This window comes from Petaurus breviceps, unplaced genomic scaffold (assembly GCF_028583685.1).
Source record: "Petaurus breviceps papuanus isolate PSGF00001 unplaced genomic scaffold, PetGlider_PUasm1.0 229, whole genome shotgun sequence".
Classification (NCBI taxonomy): Eukaryota; Metazoa; Chordata; class Mammalia; order Diprotodontia; family Petauridae; genus Petaurus; species Petaurus breviceps.
In genome coordinates, this window is record NW_027185903.1 from 2,259,315 (window position 1) to 2,284,563 (window position 25,249).

General features: G+C 37.6%; 1 protein-coding gene across 1 annotated transcript in view; it reads right to left on the reverse strand.

The window, feature by feature from the left end:
- PDILT (protein disulfide isomerase like, testis expressed) overlaps positions 1-25,249 on the reverse strand; it is a 57,413-nt gene that overhangs the window by 390 nt on the left and 31,774 nt on the right. The window contains exons 3-10 of the mRNA XM_069095974.1: positions 23,685-23,818; positions 19,403-19,540; positions 16,897-17,007; positions 16,683-16,808; positions 15,135-15,332; positions 12,423-12,543; positions 9,490-9,668; positions 6,580-6,666 (exon numbers count right to left, since the gene is read on the reverse strand). Of these exons, the coding sequence (XP_068952075.1) occupies positions 6,580-6,666; positions 9,490-9,668; positions 12,423-12,543; positions 15,135-15,332; positions 16,683-16,808; positions 16,897-17,007; positions 19,403-19,540; positions 23,685-23,818 (1,094 nt within the window). The remainder of the gene's footprint in view (positions 1-6,579; positions 6,667-9,489; positions 9,669-12,422; positions 12,544-15,134; positions 15,333-16,682; positions 16,809-16,896; positions 17,008-19,402; positions 19,541-23,684; positions 23,819-25,249) is intronic.

Here is a 25,249-nt window from a genome sequence, read left to right on the forward strand (position 1 = left end):
GGGAGGGAGGGAGGGAGGGAGAGAAAGATGGAGGGGGAAAAAGAGACAGAGACAGAGACATAGAGATGAGTTATTCTTATTGCATATGGTTTGTCCTATTGCTAAATTAGAAGCAGCAAAAGTTAAAAAACATATTGGATATGATAGGCTTATCTAGGCACACCCAAACAAGACAGTGAATACATGACTGTTACAAAAATAAGAAGATGGTCTTTCCCTCACCTAATCACATTAAAATGAGTGCACACATTCAATCATTCACTTATGTCCATGTGCACACACATACACAAGGCACACATCTATATGGTATGAATTGAGACCTTTAAAAGTCTCCTGTTCCCTAATCTTTCTCCTTTATCTGCCACGTTGCCTGAAATTTCATTTGGGTTGTTATTTTTTGGCATTAAGGAATTGCTTGTTCTAGGAGAGTTCTTTTAAAATAAAATGGAACCAAAATGATAACAGATGAAGCTATTATCAGCTATAAACAACTTATTGTGAATTTTGAAGACACTGAAGGAATTCAAGTTATTCTTCCTCTTTCTCTTCCTCTTCCTCCAACTCATATTTATAAGAATCATTTTTTTAACAAAGCCTTTTATATATACTATATATACATCTGATCCTCACAACAGTTCTGTGATGGGTGTATATAGCAGGATTTTTGTCATCAGTCGGCAAATAAGAAAACTAAGGTTTAGAGGTGACTCACCTGAGATCCACTTTTGCCTCCAAGTTTAGTGGAATAATTTTGGGGCATTTATGTGGACAAACCTCAGCGGGGTACTATAATCCTTGCATTCAGGATACTAGGAAGCAAGGGCAGAGGATAGGAAAAAACTTGGAAAATGGAGGTGGGAGGACAATCAAAACAAATTTCAAACATTTTTATGGGTTCAGTCTTACAAATATGTCCACATTACATGACTACCTAATTGTGTCTTTGTAAAAGATGTAACATGAAGAATTCATTCTTGGAGGCCTGCCCTCACAGTCATAACTAGGAAATCTTTTCACCTACAGCTAAAATACTTGGTGGGATGTAGGAGAAAAGCAATGCAAAGGATATTAGGGATTGGCTTATAGCTGACCCAGAGGTCAGTCTAACCATAGATACAGCTGAATCAAGAAGGGGCAGCCCATCTCCCAGAGAGTCAAATCAGAACCCCCAAGATTGTTGAGAGGGAAGCTGTACCAGTTTAAAGCACTCTTAAAGAGATAGGAGGCTAAAACTTGGATCTTTTATGTGAAGTTTCCTTAGTCAGGGACTATGTCCTAACATAGTCCTAAACAGTAGAGATAGCAGCAACTGCATCTTAGCCAACTCCTTATCAAACAGAGGAAAGGGTTTGAAAGAGAACCTATAGAAAGAGGATATATGCAGAGAGATGATGGAAAGCTCACTAAATTTGGAGTCACAGGAGCTGTGTTCAAATTTTGCCTCTTCTCCTTATTATTTTGCTTGACTGTGGAAAAAATCATTCCCTCTATCTGGTCCTCAATTTCCTCATCTGTAAAATGATGGGGTTGAGCTAAATAATCTCTTAGGTCCTTTCTTAGTCTATATTTCTATGAATTCTAAAGAATTAAGGTTCTCCCTTTCCTGATCTTCATTCCATGAACTAAATCAATAAATGACAACTTCTCTGAAGAAGGCAGAGGTAAGCTTGATGGGACTATTAAATCCTTCAGGGTATAAAGGCCTAACTGAGGGTCCTAGGTTCCCTTTTCAAATACTATTAGAGCAAAGATATCTATCTCATCTGATAGTGGAAGGTATATTGTTCTTTTTCTGTCTCTTTTGTCTCTTGACCTCCAACATCCTCCATTCTCCTCATTGTTCCCAGAATAGCTTATCTCTGTAGCTGCACCAGTTTCAATAGCATAACTTGGTGGGTCAGGAAAGGTGATGATGATTATGATGGTGATGATGATGAAGATAATAATGTAATAACTCCTTCAAAGTCCAGACAAATATCAACCCTTTATTACTGGTATAAATCCAACACTTTCATAGTATATAATTTTGCTAATATATTATAACCACTTTGCTGATACTTTATTCAATATATTTGCATTTAAAATTATTCAAGGTTTTGGTCTATACTTTTCCTTTTCTGCTTTATCTATCCCTGATTTAGGTCAAGAGGATATTTGTCTCACAGAAAGAACTGAGTAAAATATTCTTTCTCTATTTTTGCAAAGAATTTATGGAATATTAGGATTAACTGTTCTTTTAATATTTGACAGAATTTACTTGGAGGTAAATTCAGGTAGTCCTAGGTTGTTCTCCCTGACCCTTTGGGAGATTTTTTTTTGGGGGGGGAAGTCTTCTTCAGTTTCTTTGAGACCAGATTATTGTACTATGAATATGGGTACTTCATATTTTTGTAAATATTACTCTGCTTCATTTGTTAGCAGTTTTGTTGGCATACAGTTAGGTGAAATAGTTCCTAATAATGTCCTTTATTTCATTTTCATCTACAAATTCTCCTTTTTGATCTTATTAATTTGGTTTTCTCTTTCTGTAATCAGATTACCTAATGACTTATCTACATGAAAAAAATAGCCCTAGGTTTATTTACCAATCATTGTATTTTATCTTTGTTAACAATTTTATTTACTTATTTTTATTTACAAAATTTCTATTTTTGCATTTGGTGAATCCTTTTTATTTATAACTTTTCTTTTTTATGTGTCACAATTCTTGGAACATTTCTTTCTTTTGTTGAAAGCATTTAGAGATATACATTTTCCCCTAAAAATTGCTTTGATTTCATCCCCAAAACTTGACATGATGTTTCTTGTCATGTTCTTTAATAAAGTTATCTATTCTCTCTACTATTTGTTCTTTCTCCAGGGTTAAATTATTTAGTCTCCCTTTGCCTTTGAATCTTCTCTTCAAATATCCTTTATTAGTTACACTTGTGTTGTTATGGTCAGTAAAATAAATGTTCAGTATTTCTGCTTTTCTACATTTGTATAAGGTTTTCACATCCTAGCAAATGGTTATTTTCAATCAAGTTGTCATATACAACTGAGACATATGTATTTTCTATTCCTATTGAATAATCCCAAGAAATCTATCACATCTAATTTTTCTAAAATTCTATATAAGCCATTAACTTTTTTTCTTATTTATCTTTTTGTTAACTTGTTCTGAAAGGTACACATTGAGGTACCCAATTACTGAAGTTCTGTTGTTGTCTATTTCTCCCATAATTCAGTTAATGTTCTTTCAAGTATTTGGGTGCTATGCCATTTGGTACATATGTACTAAGTACTGATATTATTTCATTATCTGTACCTGTAAGCTTCAATACACCTGAAGCATTAAAAATTCTGTTCCAACCCCTCATTTTCATTCTTTGTGAATCTTAAAGTTTCATTTTTGTAAACAATTTGAATTCTTCTAATTTTATTTCACTACTCTTTTCTATTTTATGTGAATCCATGCTATTTACTTTCAGTATTATGGTTGTTCATTGAACATTTCCCTTCATCTTATACTTTTTCTTCTTTTATTTTTAGAAAAAAGGGATAGAGAAAGAGAAAGCTTATAATCAACAACAATAATAATCTATAATTGAAGTGAACTGCTCCTCTTTCATTGTTCCTCTTCACCAAGCCCAGACCCTGCTTATTAGTTTGTATACTTTCTAATCCCTTCTTTACACACATCCTTCCAAAGTTTAGTCAGTTTCTGTGTTTATGTGCTCTCATGCCACTTCCCTAGGATGACTCCTCTCTCTGCTCCTGCTATCTTCCATGATTTCCTTACTTCATGGTGGTTCCCCTTGTGTGCCCCTTCTACCAGCTTCCTTCAGTTGTTTATTTATTTGTGTATGTTCAGCTCTAGACTACACAGATGAGCTAAAGTTACATGAAGCTTTTCTTGATCCTTCCAGATGCTCATATCTTTCCCCAAGAAATTTGCTTTACATTAATTTATTTTTCCCTGATGGTTGGAACTATTAGGCCAGAGTCCAACACAACTCTCAGCCAATATTTGATATCTAATACAGCAAATGCTTATTACTGACCTCCCTGATTGACTGAAACACACCTATAGCAGAAGTGACTTGAAAAGCTTTTGGAGTCTTGTGAAAAGTCATAGTAAGGTTATATTAATATCCAGCTGAAACATATAGTACAAAACTTGAATACCATTTTGCCCAGCTAAAGGTAACAAAAAAAGAAAACTGCTGAATAGAATTGAGAAATCAAAAGAATATTACAAATTTTAGATTACCTTAATCAGCAATTGAAATAAGGAGTCAAAAGGTTAAGGTGATAGAAGGAGCCAAAGCAGCAAAATAAATTTCTCTTTAATTTAAACCCATATTACAGAAACTTGAAAGCAATTAAATCAAAAGAGATACAGAACCTCTGAAGAAGGAAAACTTTAGGTCACCTATATGGTTGTCAAAAGTCCAACACAACCAAAATCTGAGTTGGGCCAAATGCAAAATTTGAGTGCCATTAATATAATCAAGGACAGAAGAGTCAGGTCAAAAAAGGTGACTGAAATTCTAGCTTCTCTGCAAAACTCAACAATGATAGGACTGGATAAGATCAATAATTATTGCTTCAAATGTTCCACAGCAGAGCAAGAATTACAAGCAAAATATTCTACCAACTTTTTCTTAGATGCAAGTCTGATTCCACTCTTTCTTAAGAGAAGCCATCACATATCTATATCCAAAAGGCTGGCACAGTGGATAGATTACTGGACATGGATTCAGATGACCTGAATTCAAATCTGGCTTCAGACACTTACTATGTGACCCTCACAAATCACTTAACCTCCTTCTTCTTCATGATTATAACACCTATCTCCTAGAGTTGCTGTAAGGATTAAATGAGATAATATTTGTAAAATCCTTAATAAATAGAAGGTGCTTAAAAATGCTTGTTTCCTTATTTCCAATAGATGATACCAGTTACTCTTCAAATATAAACCAGTTATGTGTTCCTGTATTTTACACAAAAGATTCATAGCTTATATCATTAAAAAGCTATGGTAACTTAAAAGAAAACAATATTTTGCACGAGGAACAAAATGAGTGTGTCCAAAAGTCTCAGAAGGATAAAGCACAATGTAAGATTGATTACTAATTATTGAATAAGCTTCCCAAAAGAAGCATGGCATTTATATTACTTTTAATGGTGATGTCAAACCCTTTTACTCAGTTTCCCAATTATGACTTATTCACATGCCACACATATAAGGAAGAGAACCATGTATAATTAGAATGTTAATAGGTTTGAAGACCATCTGGAAAATTGTTTCCTATTTAAGACATTCCTCTAACATGGGATGAAGTGCAGGTCACACCCATCATCCTATCTACTCCTGGAGTTTCCCTGAAGATACTTTCAGCAAGCCTATAGAAGATGAACTCAAACCCCAACACCTTTATTCAGTTACAAAAGGTATAAATCTTAACTACTGAGTTGTGACTGATGTTTTGTAATCCCTTCTGGGGTCTTCTAGGCAGATACTACAGTGGTTTGCCATTTACTTCTCCAGCTTATTTCACAGATGAGGAAACCAAAGCAAATGCTAAGTGACTTGCGCAGGGTCACACAGCTAATAAGTGTCTGGGGCTTCCTGACTCGAGATCTGGCACTCTATTCACAGTACCACCTAGCTGCCGGGGAACTTTCTGAGCAATAGTGCATTAAATTTGGAACATCAAAGAACAGTAGTAGGATGGTAACGTGCACCAAGACCATTCCTATCTAAACTCCATTGAATATAAAATAAGAACAAGTTAAAAATAATAATAGTAGCAGATATTTATGTAGCAGTTTATATACATTATGCCCTGTGGGCCCCCAGAAGTGCTGCAGACATTATTATCTCCATTTTAGAGATGAGGAAACTGAGGATTAACTAAGTTAAGTGACTCAGGATCATTTAGTAAGTCTCTGCTGCAGAATTCAAACCCAGATCTCCCTGATACCAATACCAGTCCCCTGTCCACTGCCCCATACTACCACTATGAAGGCTATCTAGTTGACTTCAATAGGAAAAGAACACTACAAAAGTTTTCTTCCCAGATACTCAGGAGAGGAAAGAATTGGCAGTGTTCTCCATTTGGTAAGAGGATGCTGAGAAAGCTCCCTAGGTCCTTCTCTATTTCAAGACAGGGATTTAGATTCAGGACCATCACTGGGCAAGTTTCATTTTTTCTTTTATTTTATTTTCAACAGGTCAGGCCAAAAGATAAATAGACATAGGTGTATATGTACATATGTGTGCATATATACACATACATATATATATAAAGCTATGAATATATATCTATACATATACATATATACACATATACATATACACACAAGCATAGCATCCTACAGTCCTTGAACTGGATAAGATCACCTCTCATCTTTATCTAGTCCATTTGCCTGCCTTAAAATAGACAATATACTTAAACCGGTCCTCGATTCTAAGGAGGAAGAGACCATGAAACTGACTGGAGGTCTTGGTGTGCAATTAATCTTTCAATTACCTAGTTCCTGATGACTCTAAGTTGGGCATAATAATTAAGGATAAATTGAGACAGCTTTTACCTCCTCTGATTCCATTTGGGACTTGATTTCTTTTTCCACAAATTCAATAAAGGCATCCAGTGTATATTTGCCATTATATGGTACAACCTAGCAATAAGGAAAAGCAAAACACAAAGTAATGGTTTGACTTCTCTTGCAATTACAGAAGGAAAGCAAATTATGGTTACCTAAGTTATCACAGGGATTTGGAGTTGGAGGGGACTTTAACTATCATCTCATCAAAAGCTCTTGTCTCACAAAAGAGGAAACTGAGACCCAGAAAGGTTAAGCAACTTGTCTAAGGTCACATAGTTGGCAAAGAGCTAGGTCAGTATTTAAAACACTGTCCTCTGACTCCAAATCCAGTTTCCTTTCCAAGATGCCATATTCCTTAGCCCAAGGATTTCACACACGGTAATAACTGATAGGGTGTTACTGTAGTTTTAAGCTTTAATAACTTCAGAAGTATACATGCTATAAACATAAAAATATCATTTGAGACATTATTTAAAATTTTCAAATACTGATATATTTCTTATTAAATTTCAACAAAACCACCATCCTATGCTATACATTGCTTGAATCAGTTTTCAAATTTTTAAAAAAACATCAGCTGCTACTTCACTGACTCAGAGGATTGAATTTCTATTCTTCACCTTAAGATCATTCGGATAATGAGGTTCTGATGCATATGTGACAATTTTGACATGACCCCCACCAGAAAAAATCTATTGGAGAAAGATTAAGCGATCCAGGTGGCCAAGTAAGAGGGGTCCCACATCCAACCCACTGATCTGAGAAAGCATATCCAGAAACTACTGCATGTAAAAACATAATGACAGAGTGCTGTCTTGTCAAAATTAAAAATTTATTATTCAAAGTTCACAAAACTAGAGAAGTGTAGAATAAATGTAAATAATTAAATTTTCAAGTGATATTTTTCTAAGTTTATAGTATTTATACTTCTGAAGTTACTAAAGCTTTTAAATATCTTAAGATGTTTTTGTGTGTGTATTCACACAGAGAGATATAGATATATAGATAGTGCTTGAAATCTTTCAAAGCCTTTTATTTTCTTATTTGCTACAACTATTATGATTCTCATTTTAGAGATAAGTGAATGGAGACTCGGGGAAGTTAAATGACTTATATATAGTCACAAAGCTAATGAGAATCAAAATAAGGATTTTAATCAGGCCTTTCCTGAGTCCACTATAATGTGAAGCTTCTTCTGGTGTATGGTTTTCATAATCTTCCTGAAATGGCCATTGCATCTGGGATAATTTTTGAATGCCTCCATCTGGCATTCAAGGTCTTTTAATTCCCAATCTTTCCCAGCTAGCAACTCTTCCAGTTACACTCTTCTCCTAAACACCTTACTCATTCCTGTTTCCTTTCCTTGGCTCTAATATTTTAACCTCCTTGGAATGGCCCATTCCCATCCACCCATTTAAATCCTATCCATCCTTCAACTCCCCATCTACATATCTCCTCTGTGAGGGATGTTCCCAACCACTCCAGTCCACACCAATCTCTCCCTTTTCTGAATTCTAGACACAGCATTACTTAACACTTTATTGTTTCCTGTTTTCAGGTATCAGTCTTGTCTCATCAGATAAACCAGTAGTGTCAAACTCAAATAGTTTGACAAACAGGGACCACAAAATAGTACATAAGGAGCCCTGTTGGCACACGACTTCTTAGGAAACCACATATTAACACTGTCTATGTTTTATTGTATTTTTATTTATTTTGTTAAATATTTCCCAATTACATTTTAATCTGGTTCTGGTAGCCCCTGAGAGTGTTGCGGCCACTTGTGGCCCCTTTGCTGAGTGTTTGACACCCACAGACTAACCTCTGGGTCCCTGGGAGGAAGGAACTCTACATTATTCTTTGACTTACACCCAAATAGAGTGACACCATGTCAGCACAAAATTAGTGTTCAGGAAAAAACTAATTGATAATTGAGAGGCAGTCAGGTTTGATGGGGGGAGCACTGGGCTTGGAACCAGGCAGGACCATGGAATCTCAGATTTAGGGCTAAAAGGGACCATAGAGATCCTCTAATGAAGTAGCATCAAAACCAAATGGAAATGGAGCCACTAATCCATACATAAAAACAGACATAAGAGAACTCTGAAACAGTGAAAAAACTGTAGCTGTTTGTTTGCTGCAAAGATAGCAATGATCCTCTACCTCCCTCCCTCATTATTTTTTGCATCATTCTATCAATAAACTTGTTTCTCATTGCTTATTATTTAAGTCAATTTGCTTTTTGTATTGGTCAAGCCTTCTCAAAAAGAGACTAGTTTCTCCAAGATACGGTTCACTAAGAGTGTGAGTGAGTGAGTGAGTGAGTGTGTGTGTGTGTGTGTGCATGTGTGTGTGTGTGTGCAACCTTGGGCAGATTAACAACAAGGAGTTACTCACCTTGGGTTCACCTAGAAAGAGAAGGGAAAAATTTCCAAATTTGGGGTGGAGTTTCCCCAGCTAAGGAATTAAACCTAGTAATTAAAGAGATATTACTGTTTCATAGTTATTCAGCTCCCTCAAAGAAGAGGGAGCTGAATACAGAATATGGACCTGATCCCAAACTGAATCAGCCATGTAGTACTGTTGGACTGAGGAGGCTTTCTCTTTAAGCCTTTGAGTGGGTAGGGGAAGTTGGACCCTCTAGTTCTGTCTCCAGTAGATTACAATTCCCTTCCTTATCCCACACTAAGGGAAAAGTCACACCCATGACATGGAAAGGGCAGAGTTGAGGGAAGTTGACCCCTCTCATGCCTCTCTTCTTCACTTCTGCCATTATTAGAAGTAGATCTAGGATCCAGCAAAATATTGAAGCACTGATCATTATGCCACAACTCATAAAAGGACAAAAGTGAAGCCTTGAATGAAAACATAGAGAAGACTGAAAATTTTCCTCACCAAATCAGATTTAGCTGGAAAAAATTTGAAGAACGGATACTTTTCCAGGAACATCTGATGAATGTCATTGGCAGTGATGTCAATTTTTGCGATGGTGACCGATTCATGATACTGGTATTTCTTGCCTAGCTCCTCTAATACTGGGAGTAGAGACTTGCATTTGTAAGACCATGGAGCATCTGTAAGACAAGGGCCACAGGAAAAATCATAGTCAAGGAAGAGGGAAAACTAAACCAAAATTTGGAAAACTCATGTTAGCCCCTCTCCCTCTACTAATGAGGTCACTAGCATTTCTCTTCCTAAATATCACCATTCTTTAAAAATCATGTTTTTCTTGTTCTTGAGTGTTCTACAATTCCATTTTGAGAAGAAATTGCCCAAGAATTGCTCTGTACAGCATTAAGAAATGCCAGTGTGGCCATTTATCTTATGGCCTGCTATTTAGTCCAACACCTTCATGGCAAAAAAAATACACAAATCTTTTCCTGGAGTGTGGGCAAGGGTATTTCTTAAAGCTTTGGAAAGTTTCAAGGTGAAGAAAAATCAAATGGCTGCAGTTCTTTCCCACCCTGGATCCTTCCTTTGCCCCTTCTTTCCTTCTCTCACTTATCTGTCCCTGGTCTAACCCCAGGGCCTCTGAGTTAGTGTAATTCCTTAACCATCCCCTATTACCCATGAACCTCTATTTACTTGTCCTTGAGATGTCCCCAAGGCATTAGTAAGCTTCACCTGCTGATTTCAGGAAGGAGAGGGACCTAATGGATCGACCCAGGGAGTTCATTCTACCATGGCTTTACTTAAAAGAAAATGACACTGATTTTGTTTTTCATCACTATCATGACTTTCAGCAGAGCCAAATGAACATTCTAATAACTTGAAACTTCTGGTCAGTACAGAAAGGTTATTGGAGGGAGCCCATAATGTTCCAGGTGAAAGACAATGACTTTCCATTATTTCATCACTTAGACCTTATCTGATCCATTAGTGGAATGGAGAACCAATAATGTCTTATTCTTTCATTCCTCTTCCTCCCCCAACCCAACAACTCCCTCATACATACACAACGGTACCATGAATCTCACCCCTGGCACAGACTGTCTTTGCCTTTCTGATAACTTTATACATAAAATGTAGGATAGGCACAGAACCTATGATTTCACTGGAAACTCTTGGTTAAGGAGACTTATACCATTGTTGGTTTGAATTTGTGCTACTTAAAGTGAGTTGTTTGGGGGGGGGGGGTGCAGTTAGAGGTTAAATGACATGCCCAAGTTCACTTAGCCAGTATTTGGCAGAGGCAGGATTTGAATGCAGTTCTTCTGAGCTCCAGTGACAAATTTCTATCTGTTATGCACACTTCCTTTCTTGATAGCAAATCTCAATGTCACATGCCTCCAATTTCTTCCTTCTCCAGCTACCAAATTTTGAATGTTTCCTGACTAGAAATCCTTGCACTATGTTTGTCCCTGTTAAAGACTCCTCAGCATCTAAGAATCTTTTTATTTCCTCAGTGTGAAATTCCCAGTGTAGAAAGTTTCAATAATATAAGGACTTGCAAAGAAGGAAACTGGCATTCTCTTTGGGGATGCCTCCCCCCCAAAATGCCAATTCACATTTTGGTCTCAGAGGTCCAGAGGGATTCAGGATAGGCAGTTCAAGGCACTGTATAAAGTTATGGTTATAGAAGACTGACAAAAGTGTGGTGTTGTGCACCTCAAATCAACACACTGGAGCTTGGTTCTAGTGTCTTGGGAAGCTCTATAACACAGGACTATGTTTTTTAAGAAAAAAAAAAGTGTTAAAACAAGCACCTTCAGCTACTTGCATTAATTAACTCTCGTGGACACACCTAATATTGAATTCTGAGCTAGAGTAATAGTATTATATCAAGGTTCCCATGGAATAACATGCAGACAATTATATTTTCATGGCTACATCAATTATTAAGGAACTACATTAGGCACTGCACTAAGTGTTAGAGATACAAAGAAAGTCAAATACACAGTCCCTGCTCTTAAGGAGCTCACAGTCTAATGAGGGTAAGCAACCATGTATGAATAAGATACATATTGGATAAACGGGAGATAATTTCAGGGGGAAGGTGCTAGCATTAAGGGGGATAAGGAAGATAAAGGAACTCCCTCTACCAAAATGCAAGTCATCTGTAATGTGGGTAGCTAAATCTTAGGGAGACGCCTCTGATTTACAGAAATGGTATGTTCATGGTCACATAGTTATTCTGACAAATGAGATTTTAACTTCAGTCTTCCTGGATCCATAAGTCTGCTGTATCCACCATGCCATGGAGTCTTCCATATTAACAAATACCCTCTTATTCCTTGAAAGACTGTTAACTATGAAATAGTGCTTTGAGCATAGCAACCAATTAAGAGGTATTCTAAACAATATTAGTGTGTCAATTTGGATGTAGTCCCTTCAGCAATAAGGGGAATAAGCATTTCTATGGTACCTGCTATTGCCATGCACCGTGTTAAACACTTCATAAATAATATCTCATTTGGCAACAACCCTTCTAAGTAGGTGCTGCTATTATTCCCATTTTACAGTTGAGGAAACTGAGTCAAACAGAGGTTGTTATTGTTAAATAGCATTTATATAGTATTTACTTTGTCCTAGGCACTCTACAAATATTATCTCATTTGATCCTCACAACAACCCTAGGCAGAAGGTGCTATTATTATGCCCAATTTATAGTTGAGGAAACTGAGAGAAACAGGTTAAGTGACTTGTTCAGGGTCTTACAGCTAGTAAGCATCCAAGGCTAGATTTAGACTCAGATCTTCCTGACTCCAGCCCCAGCTATCTTTCCACTGAGCTAGCTAGCTGCCTCTAATAATCCCCCAACAACCAAGTCTGAAATATGTAGGCACCGTTGTATTCTCATGCATTCATTCTCCCTGAGCAATACTCACAGAACATTACGAAGGCATTCCTTTTATGACTGAAGACAACTTCCTTGAAGTTCTTCCCAACAAGCACCTTGACAGGCTTAGTATCCCAATCTTTAGGAATATTTTCACTGGGTAATTGTTGCTGAAAAGACAAATTTAAAAGCTCAGAGATTTTAAGGTGGGAAAGCACACAGAGATATCTGGCCCCAGTCAACACCGCCAAGGACGCTGAGGGCTTTCACACCCTGACTAGAATGACGGCATATTTGACACATGCTGAAACCTGCTGACTGCCTACAGGTCATGGGACTGTAGATTTGAAGCTAGATGACACTCTAGTCAATTAGTATCATAGACCTGGGATGGAAAGAGATGGCGGAGGTGAATCTGAAGCATAGACTTTTCATCTGGAAAGGTCCTTGGAGGCCATAGTCCTGCCTCCTCATTTAATGAAGTAGGAAAGCTAGATCCAGATATGCTGTGACAGGTAATGAGAGATAGAACTGAGATATGAACACAGTTACTTTTGATTTCAAGTACAGTAGTCTTTTTACTACACCCAACTATGTAAAGCGGCAGTTAGGTGATAAAGTGTATAGAATACTGAATTTAGAGGCAGGTTTTGAGTTCAAATCCTGCCTTACTACTTATGTGACCCTGGGCAAGTCACTTAACCCTCTTCCGGGTTCAGTTTCCTCATCTGCAAAGTGACCTAATAATAACACATAGCTCCCAGGGTTGTGAGGGTTAAATGAGATAATCTATATAAAACTTTTTGCAAGTCTTAAAGTACTAAATGAATAGATATATTCTCTCTCTGTATATATATATATATATATATATATATATCTTTGCCTCTCCATATATATCTTTACTTAAAAGCATATACTTATATATATATTTATTTAAAAGATGTATCTCCATATAAATATATCCCATATATTCCTGATATCCCCTTACCACACACATATACATATATATATATATATATATATAATATATATGGAAAGACACACTCTTGGACTGATTTTAATAGCTGTTGGTTTTATCTCTTTAACCATACTTTAAGTATTTAAACAAAAATTCTCATATATTTTCCAACAGCATCTACAATTGTTTAAGCACACAGCAAGTACTCACTCCATAAAGTTTTAGTGTTTAATTGACCTCCGAACCCTTTTATGGACCCTGTCCCCCCTACACACACACACACACACACACACACACACACACACAAACACGCATGCACACATACACAAACACATGCACATTTCTTGTACAGGCAATGACCCTCTTACTCTAAGTGGACCCCCTTGATTCTCTACACTTTGCTCCATCTTTCAGCTGAATCCCATACATACACCCCATACACACACACACACACACACACACACACACACACACATACACACTCACCTTATTGCAGATGTCTCTGCAAATACAGTGGCCATGCCTCTAAAAAAATCTGATAAAGACCTAAAATATCACCATTTATTGTTAGTATTAGGACAGAGAAATTAAAGCAAAACTCTTTTCTACAAACACCTGATAAATGGACCTACCACCTAATAAATGGACTACTCTGGACAAATTAAGGATGCGAGACTAGAACATGAAATTATGAAGTTCCTTCTATGTGTCAGACACTTTACAAATCTTTTTTTTTTTTGGCACTTTACAAATCTTATCTCATTTGATCCTCACAACAGCCTTGGGAAGTGCCATGATTAACCCCATTTTACAGTTGATGAAATGGAAGCAGAGATTGTGATTTGCTCAAGGTCATATACTTGGTTAAGTGTCTGAGGCTAGATTTGAACACAGGACTTCCTTACTCTAGGAAGGGGTTCTAGGCATTGCCCCCACCTAGCTACCTCTTGCAAGGGGTGGCATACTCTGAGATGTAGTCACCATAGAATTCTTGGCATTCATAGCATATAACATGGGATGGATAGGGGTGGTAGGGAAGGGAGGTAGAGAATGAGTTCCTATGCCCCATACAGAAAAGTCTCATGAATAAAGACTAATTAGGAGGAAATGTCCATTCGAATCAGTGAAGCTTCTGAATTTTGTTCTAAATTTCTTACTTTCAAGTATATACAAATCCAATTAGCTTAACCATAGTTTCTCAAAGTTCTAAAGGGACTTGTTTAATGAATAACTGAAAATTACTTATAATTAGAAAATCAGTTGACTTCATACAAATGGTTTCTGAAGAGTTGGCAATTAGTCTTTGGGAAGGACTTCTGAATTCAGAGTAAGAGGACCAGAGTTTGGATGCTGGTTCTACAATTTACTTCCTAGGTGATCTTGGATCACCTAAATGGGTGCTTGGGAACAAGCTTATTCAACAATTTATCATCCCAAACACATTCTCAGCCAATTAAGAATCTCTCTGATTGTTGTCAGGTGTTAGGTATTCTACCCATATCATTATGTACTCCTTGAAATAACTAGATCTGTCCAAAAAGAAAGATTTTTTAAAAATTATCATATAAAATTCAAGTTTTTCCTATCATACAGTAAAAATGGAATATTTTAATTCAAGTCAATATCCTAATTCTCCCCCATCCCTCAAAGTTGACCCAGAAAGCCATCCTTTTTCGCAGTGTAGGTGATATCTATTATGTCTACCCATAAGACAGGTCCTGACCAGTAGAACTATGGAAAATTAAGAGCTTATATAAGAGCAGATCCCCTGCCCAAAAAAGCAAAACAAGGCAAAACTCAGACCTTTGCAAGCCCATCCAAGAAGTTCTCACAGAACTTTTTCATGTTTTTGAAGGTTATCTCCTCAGCAGGCATTCGGTATCTCATGTTCTTAGTTAGGTTTAGGATTCGGACCCCAGGAATGTCCCAGGAAGTGATCTGGAAATATTCTAAAACATGAGTGTTTTCAACTTCATCTGTATTCACAATAAGAAAGATGAGCTGCCAAATTAAAACAAAACAAAACAAAAACATTTATCTCTGAGTTCTTTGCCAAAGTGGAACAGCTTTGCTAGATCAAATATCACATGATGTCACGCTTCATTTCTTTTCCCAGGTTGTCTTAACCAGTGGAGTGAGATGAGAAATGAGGGCCACTAATCCAAACATAAGGATCCCTGCAGGTCACATAGAGATTTAGTTTTAAAATGTAATGTTGTCTATGTTTTAGTGTATTTTTATTTATTTTAAAAATATTTCCCAATTACAGTTTATTCTGGTTTGGCAGGTGTTTTGTTTGACACCCTTGTATCAACAAAATTCTCAATTATTTTTACTGTTGGAAGACACAGATAAATCAAAACAACAGAAAATCTAACCATTTCCTCCTCTCTCTCCTGCTCTTCATCCCCTTCCTCCCCTTCCCTGCTCTCTCTCCTTTCCTTCCCCCTCCTTCTACTCCCCACACCTCCCTAAGTAGTTCTGGAATGATCAAATCAGCTCTGCCACTGCTCCTGGAGGGATGTAGAAATCTCTTCCTCTAAGGCCCTGCTCACTATTCCTATTATTTTCAGGACTGTTATTTGCCCCTTCCTGGGATTTTGCTCTGGGACATCATACTTCAGAAGATACTGACCACATCCTCCTGTGGTACCACTAGTCACTCCTGGCCTACCCATCACAGAATCCTCACTCCAGCTCCTCACTTGACTCCCCCCCGCACCCCACCCCCGTCAGCAAGTATGGACTAATCCAAGAGTGGGGGTGGAAACATCTCCAGTCCCCATCCTCCTTTATGCCCTATAGTCAGTCCTTCAGCAGCATAGGAATTTCATGGAGTCCTTAGATATGCTTCCTCCTCTTGGGTGTCTGCACACCAGGTGAGAATTGCCCACTTCTTGCCTAGCACTGTCTGCCTTTGCCAAGAAGTGAAAAGGTTCCTAGTTACAGGTATGCTAAGAAATTAAGCCACCTCTTCCCAAAAAAGGAACATGAATAGTAAAGAAATCAGAATTAAGAAGAAAAGGAAGAGCCCTATGGGAAAAGTCTTGGAGATGAGAAATGTGGATCTTGTATATTTTTATTTTGAATAAAATGCATGTCAATCATATGTAAACCACTGTGAAAATTGGGGCTTCTTTTGAGTCTATATTTTGGGTACTTACAGAAAGAAATCTAAGTAGCTCTTGGTCTTACTCATAAATTAACAGCAACTATTGAATTGCAGCTTTTCTGTGTAGATAGGTTGGAACAGATGAACAATTTCCCCACAGAACAGCTTGTGCATAACCTTGGACTTTTGGTGACCTCAGGTAAACAAACATAAAGAGGCCAACAGTCCCTTTCACAGACCTTGTTCTTGAAATTCTGTGCCACAGACTCAAAAACTTTAACTAAGGCACCAAATTCTGTAGAGTTTTTAGAGATGAAGAGCAGCATGTGATTCCTAATGTGCATATCATAAATCTTGTCCATGGTCTGAAATATCAAGAAGAAAAGGGTCAGTCACTATATTTGGGACCAACATCATGCCTCTCTTTCATTTTTGCACCCTTGACACTCTCACCTCTATATTGTACTCTATAACCAAGTCCATGGTGAAGAATTTGACTATTCTGCTGAGGTCCCTCAAGTGGTGCCCATCTTCTTCACATTCTTCAAAATGCACAATTGTTCCCTTAAACCAAAGAAGAAAAAGATTTTAGTTCAGTGCCTATAGAGGCCACAAATAGTAGGATTACAACAAATACTCATTGGATAATGGATTTTTTTGCTCTGTGTGTGTGTGTTTTTTAATATTTAAAGGGCTGTCATTTTTTTGCAAATTTTTTTTAAAATTTTAAACTGAAATACAAAATGAGAAAAGAAAAGAAAAACATTACCATGTACACAATAGATCATAAGAGACGATTCAAAATAAAACAATAAATTTCCATTTCAAGAAAACCTAGGTAATAAATATTACACATTGTTTTCAAAACTGCCCACCTATTCTTTTCTTCCTTGTTGTTTTTCTTTTGTTCTCTGCTGTGCACTTTTTTACTTTATTTTTTCCCCTCCCTCCCCCTAACACCCTAAAGAAGGCTACAATTAAAGGTGGCTTGTACATACATATACATAGATATCTATAAAAGGCTAATAGATTGTTGATGGCTTGAAATGGTTTACATCAAGATTTCTTAACCTTGTGGGCAGTCCCAGACCCTTTAGGCAATCTGGTGAAGCCTATGTGGACCCCTTCAAAGAAGGAAGTTTTTAAATGCATAAAATAAAACACCTATGATTACAAAGAAAACCAAAGCTTAATGAAAATAAATATGTAAGTTCTTTTCCAGATCCAAGTTCATGAACTGCCCTCCCCCCTGCAATCTATCCATGGGACTCTCAGTGGACCTCAGGTTAAGAAACCTGGTTTAGACATAGTTCAGATTGGAGGAAAGAACAATAGACTTGATGACCTCTCAAGGTCCCTTCTAGACCAAGAGTCCATGCTTAAGAAATGGTGAGGAGCAACTCCAAGGAGAAATTATCCTGTTCTTCTGTCAGCCCCATGACCTTCTTTTCCACCTTCCCTTTTCCTCTTCTCTTCCCTATATTTCTTTTCATGCCTGAAGTAACTAATAGACATGGATTCAGCATTAGAGGCCAGTGAGAGAAGTCATATATTTTCTCCTCCATCTCAAGGATTGTCTTGGATTCTTAGATTTTCATCACTGTATATGAATTTTTTATAACCAGTCTTTATTTTTTAATTATTTTTATAATTTTATATTTATTATTTTATAACCAGTCTTTATAACCAGCCAACTCTAGGTATACGGTCTATTTCCCTAAGCTAGTTTTCCTTGACGGTTGATTACATGAATTGGATTTTTCCACTTCGTCTCAACAAATGTTTAAGTGCCATGTGTACATTAGAGAGAACAATATGCCAAGTACTAGGAGAGAGATAAAAAAACAAGTTAAGAGATGGTCCCTGCCTTCCTGGAGCTTGGTAGGACTACTAAGTCCTTGGTTGGTAGGACTAGGTGGATCTAGGAAGCTGAATCCTCTAAGGGGGAGAGGAGATTAGGAAATGGCCTCCGAGGTTGTGCTGCACTCCAAATATTCCCTGTGAGACAATAACTGTCTGATACCTGTTCTAATAGGGCATACGGTGTCTTCGAGGAGGAGGATGACCTCTGGCATAAGGACTTGCCAAGCCTGTTTCAAGGCTGTTCTATCTCTGGTCTCCACCTGGCTCTCAACTCTCCCCTGTGGCTCCAAGAAGCTGTAGCATGTCCAGTGGACACACACTGGTAAAACAGTCTCAACAGATGGGCAACCCAGGTTAAGGATAAGCAACACACCTCAAACCTAACGGTGATTTAGGTAGAGTAGCTACCCTAAGCATGTGAAGACTTCCCCTGGAGGAATGGAGAGATGAGAACAATTTGTTCCAGTGGCCATGAAGGTGACTGAAGCAGGTGCTGTAGAACATTTAGTGTTTTGCCACTGGACTTGATGACTCTGGAAGAGATAGTGAGGTTGATGACTTTGTGCAACTGCCTCACTTAAATCCAAGTCATGCACAAGTCAAGAGATTGTTTGTCTTTGAAAACAAAGGACAAATAATACCTATTCCAATGGGGCTGTTATTTCTGAAGACATTTTAAACCACTACTGCTGACTAATCTACAGTAGTTTAGGGTCATTATTTATATATACTTGGCAAACAGTCTTCTTAAATCAACAAAACAGACTTTTCAACCAATAGCACTGAGCCACCTTAACCAACCTATTACATAATTCCCTTGTTTCTCTTTATAATTTCCTACCTATGATGATGCTCCCTACGCAGCACCTGTGCTCTAATCATTTGCAATTGTTTCCCTGGTAGCAGAGATGTAGTTGTATACACAACTTGAAAACATGGTCAGGGTCAGGGGCACAACAGGATGCACAGAGAGATAATATTTTTTCAATGTGTGAAACTTAGTCACCAACATGAAGATCAAGCCCATGACCCTGGCCTCATTTTTGCTTAAAAGAAACATTTAAAAATTGCATTATGGAAAGTTTCAGAATCATACCTGTTGGAATACTACCATGGTGTCAATAGTGATGCCGTAGTGATTCCAAATATCTCTTTTTTCTGTCACCCCAAAAGGAACCTCTGGAAAGTCTTTTACTAGTTCATAGAAGAGTTCTGCTGTTCCCTCATGGAGATCCTATTCCCCACACATTAAATTAAAGATTAAAAAATTAAATTAATTTAAAATTAATTTAAAATTTTTTAATTAAAATTTTAAATTTTAAAAAATTAATTAAAATTATTAAAAATTTTTAAAAAATATTTTGTGAAGGATCACTTGGAAAAGGAAATATTCTACCAGGAACTAACAATAGGAGTTAACAAATTGTTTACATATTATTTTCCTCTCAATTACAAAGGGGGCCTCCATGCCATTATTAGCAACCTCCTAGTCTTCCTTTCCACCCTATCCCCAACCATTGACCTCGGAAACTTCAGGATTCATGGTAATAACATGATTAGTCCCTCAACCTCTGAATCCAAAGATCTCCTTTATTTCTCTTGAGGTATCTGGAGAATAGTCGTTGCCACACTTGGAGATGTGCCAGCTTCAAGATTCTGAACTTTTAAATTCACTCTTTAAACATAACTTATTATTTTAGTTTTCCTACTTTCTTACTCATACTAACCCTGTCATTTACTATCATGACTTTTAGTGCCTGGATCTAACCCTTTTCTTCTGGCCCACCTTCTCTATTTCAGTTTCACCTGCCTCCATATTTGGCCTTCACTCCACAGTCTGTCACCTCAGCGAATCCCTAGCTATTACCCTACAATCTATTGCCTCCCTAACCTGCAATCCTTGATTAGCATATACCATTCAGTTCCTCTGCTTCTGCTCCAAGGCTGTTGAGTCCCTGGAGAAATTAAGTTGATTTTACCCATAAGGCATCATAGAAAGAGACCTAGACTTGGAGTCAAGACTACCTAGGTACAAGAGCATGGTGTCAGTCATTCTGTCTTTTACAAAAGATAAGGGTGTGTAACCCTAGGCAAGTCACGAAATATTTCACTGCTTTATGCCACAGAGATGCTATATGTTACAGAGAAGGAATGGATCTCCATTGGCAGAGTGAGTTTCCTCTTCCAAGAGTTCCATATAATATATAAATTGTTCTAATCTCTTTCCTAACTCATATACTTATAATATATAACCTCAGTTGGGCTCTCTCAATTTGACAATCCAACTCTACCTTTATGAATGCCATAGCTCATTGCCCACAGCAACTGCCTGATCTTTTCCATTTTTTCTACTTAATCCAAAGGGTAGCCAACATCTCACCCACCAATCACCACCACCCACGTACCACATATACCTGTAATGGCAAGCAAAGTGGTACTTTGCCCCTTCTTTCAGTTATTGTAATAGCAAGCAAAGTAGTATGCAGCTCCTTGTTTCAGCTATTCAATTGCCTTTGAGCCTCACCTGTGATTGTATCAAGTCTTTGTTGGAAACAGTATACATTGTGTTGCCCTTAATAGGCCAAAGGGAATTTGGAGACCTTCCCTGCCCTTAATAGGTCTAACGTCATCACATGGAGCCCACAGTGGAAGGAACTTGCCAAAAGGGTGGAACAAGAAGGGCAGAACAGGAAGGAGCAAAGCATGTAAAAGTTCGAGCTTGAACCAAATAGAACTAAGAAGGAAAATGCTTGTGGTGTTGGCACTCTGTCCATCTGTTCTATCTGTGTTGATTGTGTCCGGCAGAAGCACTCTGTTGAATTGTGTTACTTTGTCAGACAGAAACACTCTGTCTGTTGACTTGTATTAGTATTACTTTGTCAGACAGAAGCATTCTGTCTATTGATTTGTGCTGATTTCTCAGAGTGAAAGTGAATTGAGATGACAGTGCCAGCAATGTGTGTGTGAATATTGTTGTAACTCTGCTAAATTTAATGTGTATAAATATTGTGGCTCTATCTTCCCAGAAACAGAAACTACAAAGGGCTTGGTGTGAACTAGTCACCTGTGAGCTGCAATCCTGAGAGCTGCCTACATGTGAATCCAAGCAAGAGCTGGGAGTGTGGAAGAGGAGCCATGGAGTTTGGGAGTCAGCCACATGTTAGGATGAAAGGACCTTTACTTGAGTATGCATGAGACTGATGAGATTGTAATTTACTTGTGATCTAGGGGTGGATGTACTTTGTACTTTCCACTACCCCTTAAGGGTGATGACTTAAGGATGATTAGCTTAAGGATGATTGGAAGCCAATCTCTATTTAGAGAGGAGACTTCACTTGGGTACTCAAAATTGATTGACGAGATTGTGACTTACTGAATGATATGTTTTGTATAAGATTATGTGGCCACCTTAGTAATAAGTTATGTCATACTATTGTGAATAGTTTGCTTTAGTAAAAAATAAATAGAGAGTTCACTATATTATGTAACCATGACCTTAAAGTTATTCACAGTAGCAGTCTTCAGGAGAGCTGTTCGTGATTGGCTTTACAATAGTAAAAGGCTCACTGTGCTAATTCACTGATGAGAGTTCCAGGAGTTTTCCACCTCCAGTTAGGTTACACTGGCCACATCACCCACTCTCCCCTCCTTGTGTTAAAAGAAAAGGCATCCCAACTTTTCAGTGAATATAATCCCTCTACCTGTACCCTCAATCCCATTCCCTCCTTCTACTAGGACCCTGCTCCAACTATCATTTCCTCATCTTTCATGAATTTTCTTTTTTAAATATATTTGGGGAACCGAGCATGTTAATAGTGCTGTGTTTGAAATTCAACAAAAAGGTAAACTGAGGCAAATCTCTGCGCAAGATAACATTAGCAAGGGCCTGATGCCTGTCAATAAATGAGTCAATGGTGTACTCCATTTATGCCAAAGACCCAGAGAAAAAGGACAGTTCTCCTTATATAGGGTTTGGGAAGTACGGCATGAGAAATAGAACAGGGGAAATGACATCATGGGAGTGAGAGCAACATGATTGGTTACAAAACTGAAGTACAGGGAGCAACATGATTGATTGGAAGTTTGATAATGGGGGCTAGCAATGGCCAACACCCCTCTCCTCTTCTTCTCTCATAAGATTTTAAGAAGTGCCCATTATTTGAATGAAAGTTTGAGATGGTGACCCAGATTTTTGGATTGCAAACCAGACATCTTTGAAGGATAGCTTGGTGGCATAAAGATATTAGGCCTAACTCCCTTATGTTCATACACATCCCCCAAGGTTGGTTAAATTCCTTGAGGAAAGAACAGATAAGCAGGGGAGCCAGATTTTTAAACAACTCATTATAGGTTAGCTGAATCAATCTCTGAACCAAGTTAAGAGACAAAGAACTATGACTTAAACAGTTACAGGACAAAATCAATTACTTGTAAATAGGACCAATAAGAAAATGACCTAGGATCAATTCAGTCTTCTCAGTAAGCATATGTAAAAGAACCAATAGAGGAGATATTGAAACTGTGCAAATACCTTCCAAAGCTAGGAAATACGTTCTTAACCAAACAAGGGACAAAGGCAGTGGCAAAAGATAAAATAGATAATTTTGATTACATGAAGCTGAAAAGTTCCCACATAAGCACAATTGATGAATCTAAGTGAGAAAAGTGATGGAATGGGGGAAAATTATCTTTGTATCAACTTCTCAGATTTTTCTTGGTTTGGTATTGGGAAAATAATTGTACTTTGCTTAACACAGTCCCTGGCATATAAGTAAGCACTTTATAAGTGTTTATTATTATTATTATTATTATAACACAGATTATCTGACTCCAAATTCAGTGGTTTTTCTTCCATGTCACAATGAATCTTAAAACAACAAGATAGTGAAGGAGTTTAGAACTAACATCTACTTTAAAGTAGAATGACCTGGATTCAAATTCCGTCTTTGATGCTTACTATCTGGGGATCTTGAACAAATCACTGACCTCTGTGGGCCTCAGTCTTCTAGCCTCCAAATGGTGGGGTTTGGACTAGTCTGCCTCAGAGGCCTCTTGCTCTCTGATCTATGATCCTCTGATTCTTCTGTAATTTTCAGTGGATTTGAATGAAATCTGATCTATGAACCAAGGTGTGTAATTGCTCTACATGAGGAATAGAGAGCAATGAGTCTCTCACACCAGTTTGAAGACTCTGCAGGTACTTGGTAGAATGTGAAAGTAGAGGTCCTGGACTCTTTATCACCTCCTTTCATGGCCTTTCCACCTTACCTTTCACTTTACCTCCCTCCCTTCCACTCTAACCGATAGGAGGGTGCATAGCACTAGAGTTAGGGATTCCAACTCTTAGCTTCTAGGATGAGGTCTCCCATTCCTCTTACCTCAAAGAAACCAATGACAGTCAGTTTCCTGGAGCTGATAAAGGCCTTTGTCTGCTCTCGGCTAGTGAGAGACATGATGCTAAGTCTGATTTGATTGCGCAACCATGCAACAAGTGCTGTAGCCTCAATGACACCTGGAATAAAAAACAGCCAGAATGGTCAGCCAGGCACATCATGTCTGTGGGTAATGGCCAGCCTTGGCAAGGTTGTAACATCAAAGAAACGTGTCTTTAGCACTATGCCAGGTGTCTACACATTTTATGTTATTCCCAACCCTTTCAGAGCTTTATTTCCACTATTGTGCCTCTCTGGACTTGTCTTCCTTCAATAATGATAATAGTAATAGCATTCATATAGAATTTAAAGTTTGAAAAGCACCTTACAAATATCTCATTTGATTCTTATAACAACCCTTAGGTGCTATTACTATATTGCAGAGAAGAAAATTAAGGCAAAATAGGTTAAATGACTTATTCAGGGTCATATAGCTAGTAAGTGTATAAGGATTCAAACTCAAGACCTCCTGACTTCAAATATTATACTTGATCCATTCATTCTTGAGGAAGCTAGGTCGCATGATAGAGAACTTGGCCTGTGATCAGAAAGACCTGTGTCCAAATCTGCCCACAGACAAATTACTAGCTTTGTGACTCTGAGCAAGTCTCTTAAATTCTGTTTGACTCAAGTTTCCTCACCTGTAAAGTGGGAACAATAACAGGAACTACCTCACAGAGTTTTTGTGAGGATTGGCACATAATACACACTATGTAAATGTTTATTACCATCCTTTACACTCTCTTTCCAGATTCTTCTTTTTCCACTAGACCTTCTCTGCATCTGAGTAATAGTCTGCACTTTTAAAAAGTTTTAACAGTGACCTTAAATTAATATGGCTCTATGAGAATCCTTTTTTCCAATCCTAATTGTTATGGCTAGAGACAATCTTAGTATTTCTGGGCACAGATGGGAATCATCCATATAACAGGCCTAACAAATTTCAGGGGTGCCAGATAAGTGAAGATAGATTCTAGGGTTGGCTGGCCACTGCCAATTGCCAAGTTTTCCTGAAAAAAGTAATTAGTGATCCAAATCACCCTTCAGAAACCCCTGGGCCATCCATTTCCTTCTCCACTTAAAGCTTTCTGTGAGAACTGGATTATAAACTCCTCAAGGGCAGAAAAGCTGCCTTCTAATTCTATTATAGCCATGCAAAAGTCTGATAGGGGGTGAGTGCAGAATAGGTGCTTAATAAATGTGTGTTGAATTAATTTATTAGAAGGAATTAGCCCTTTGTGGTCCATCCCTTCACATTTCATTTTTAAGAATATTTTTAAAAGTTTTTTTTTAAAAAAGAGATACATTGGTTCACCTTATAGTCAAATTAAATAATTACCAATTTATTATGTACTTACTATGTTGCAGGGCCATATACTAGATAGATACTGAGGATAAAGTGACAAAAAAGGAAATACTTCCTGCCCATTGACAAGTTCACAACCTCTTGGAGAGATAAAACACATAGATAGATAGATAGATAGATAGATAGATAGATAGATAGATAGATA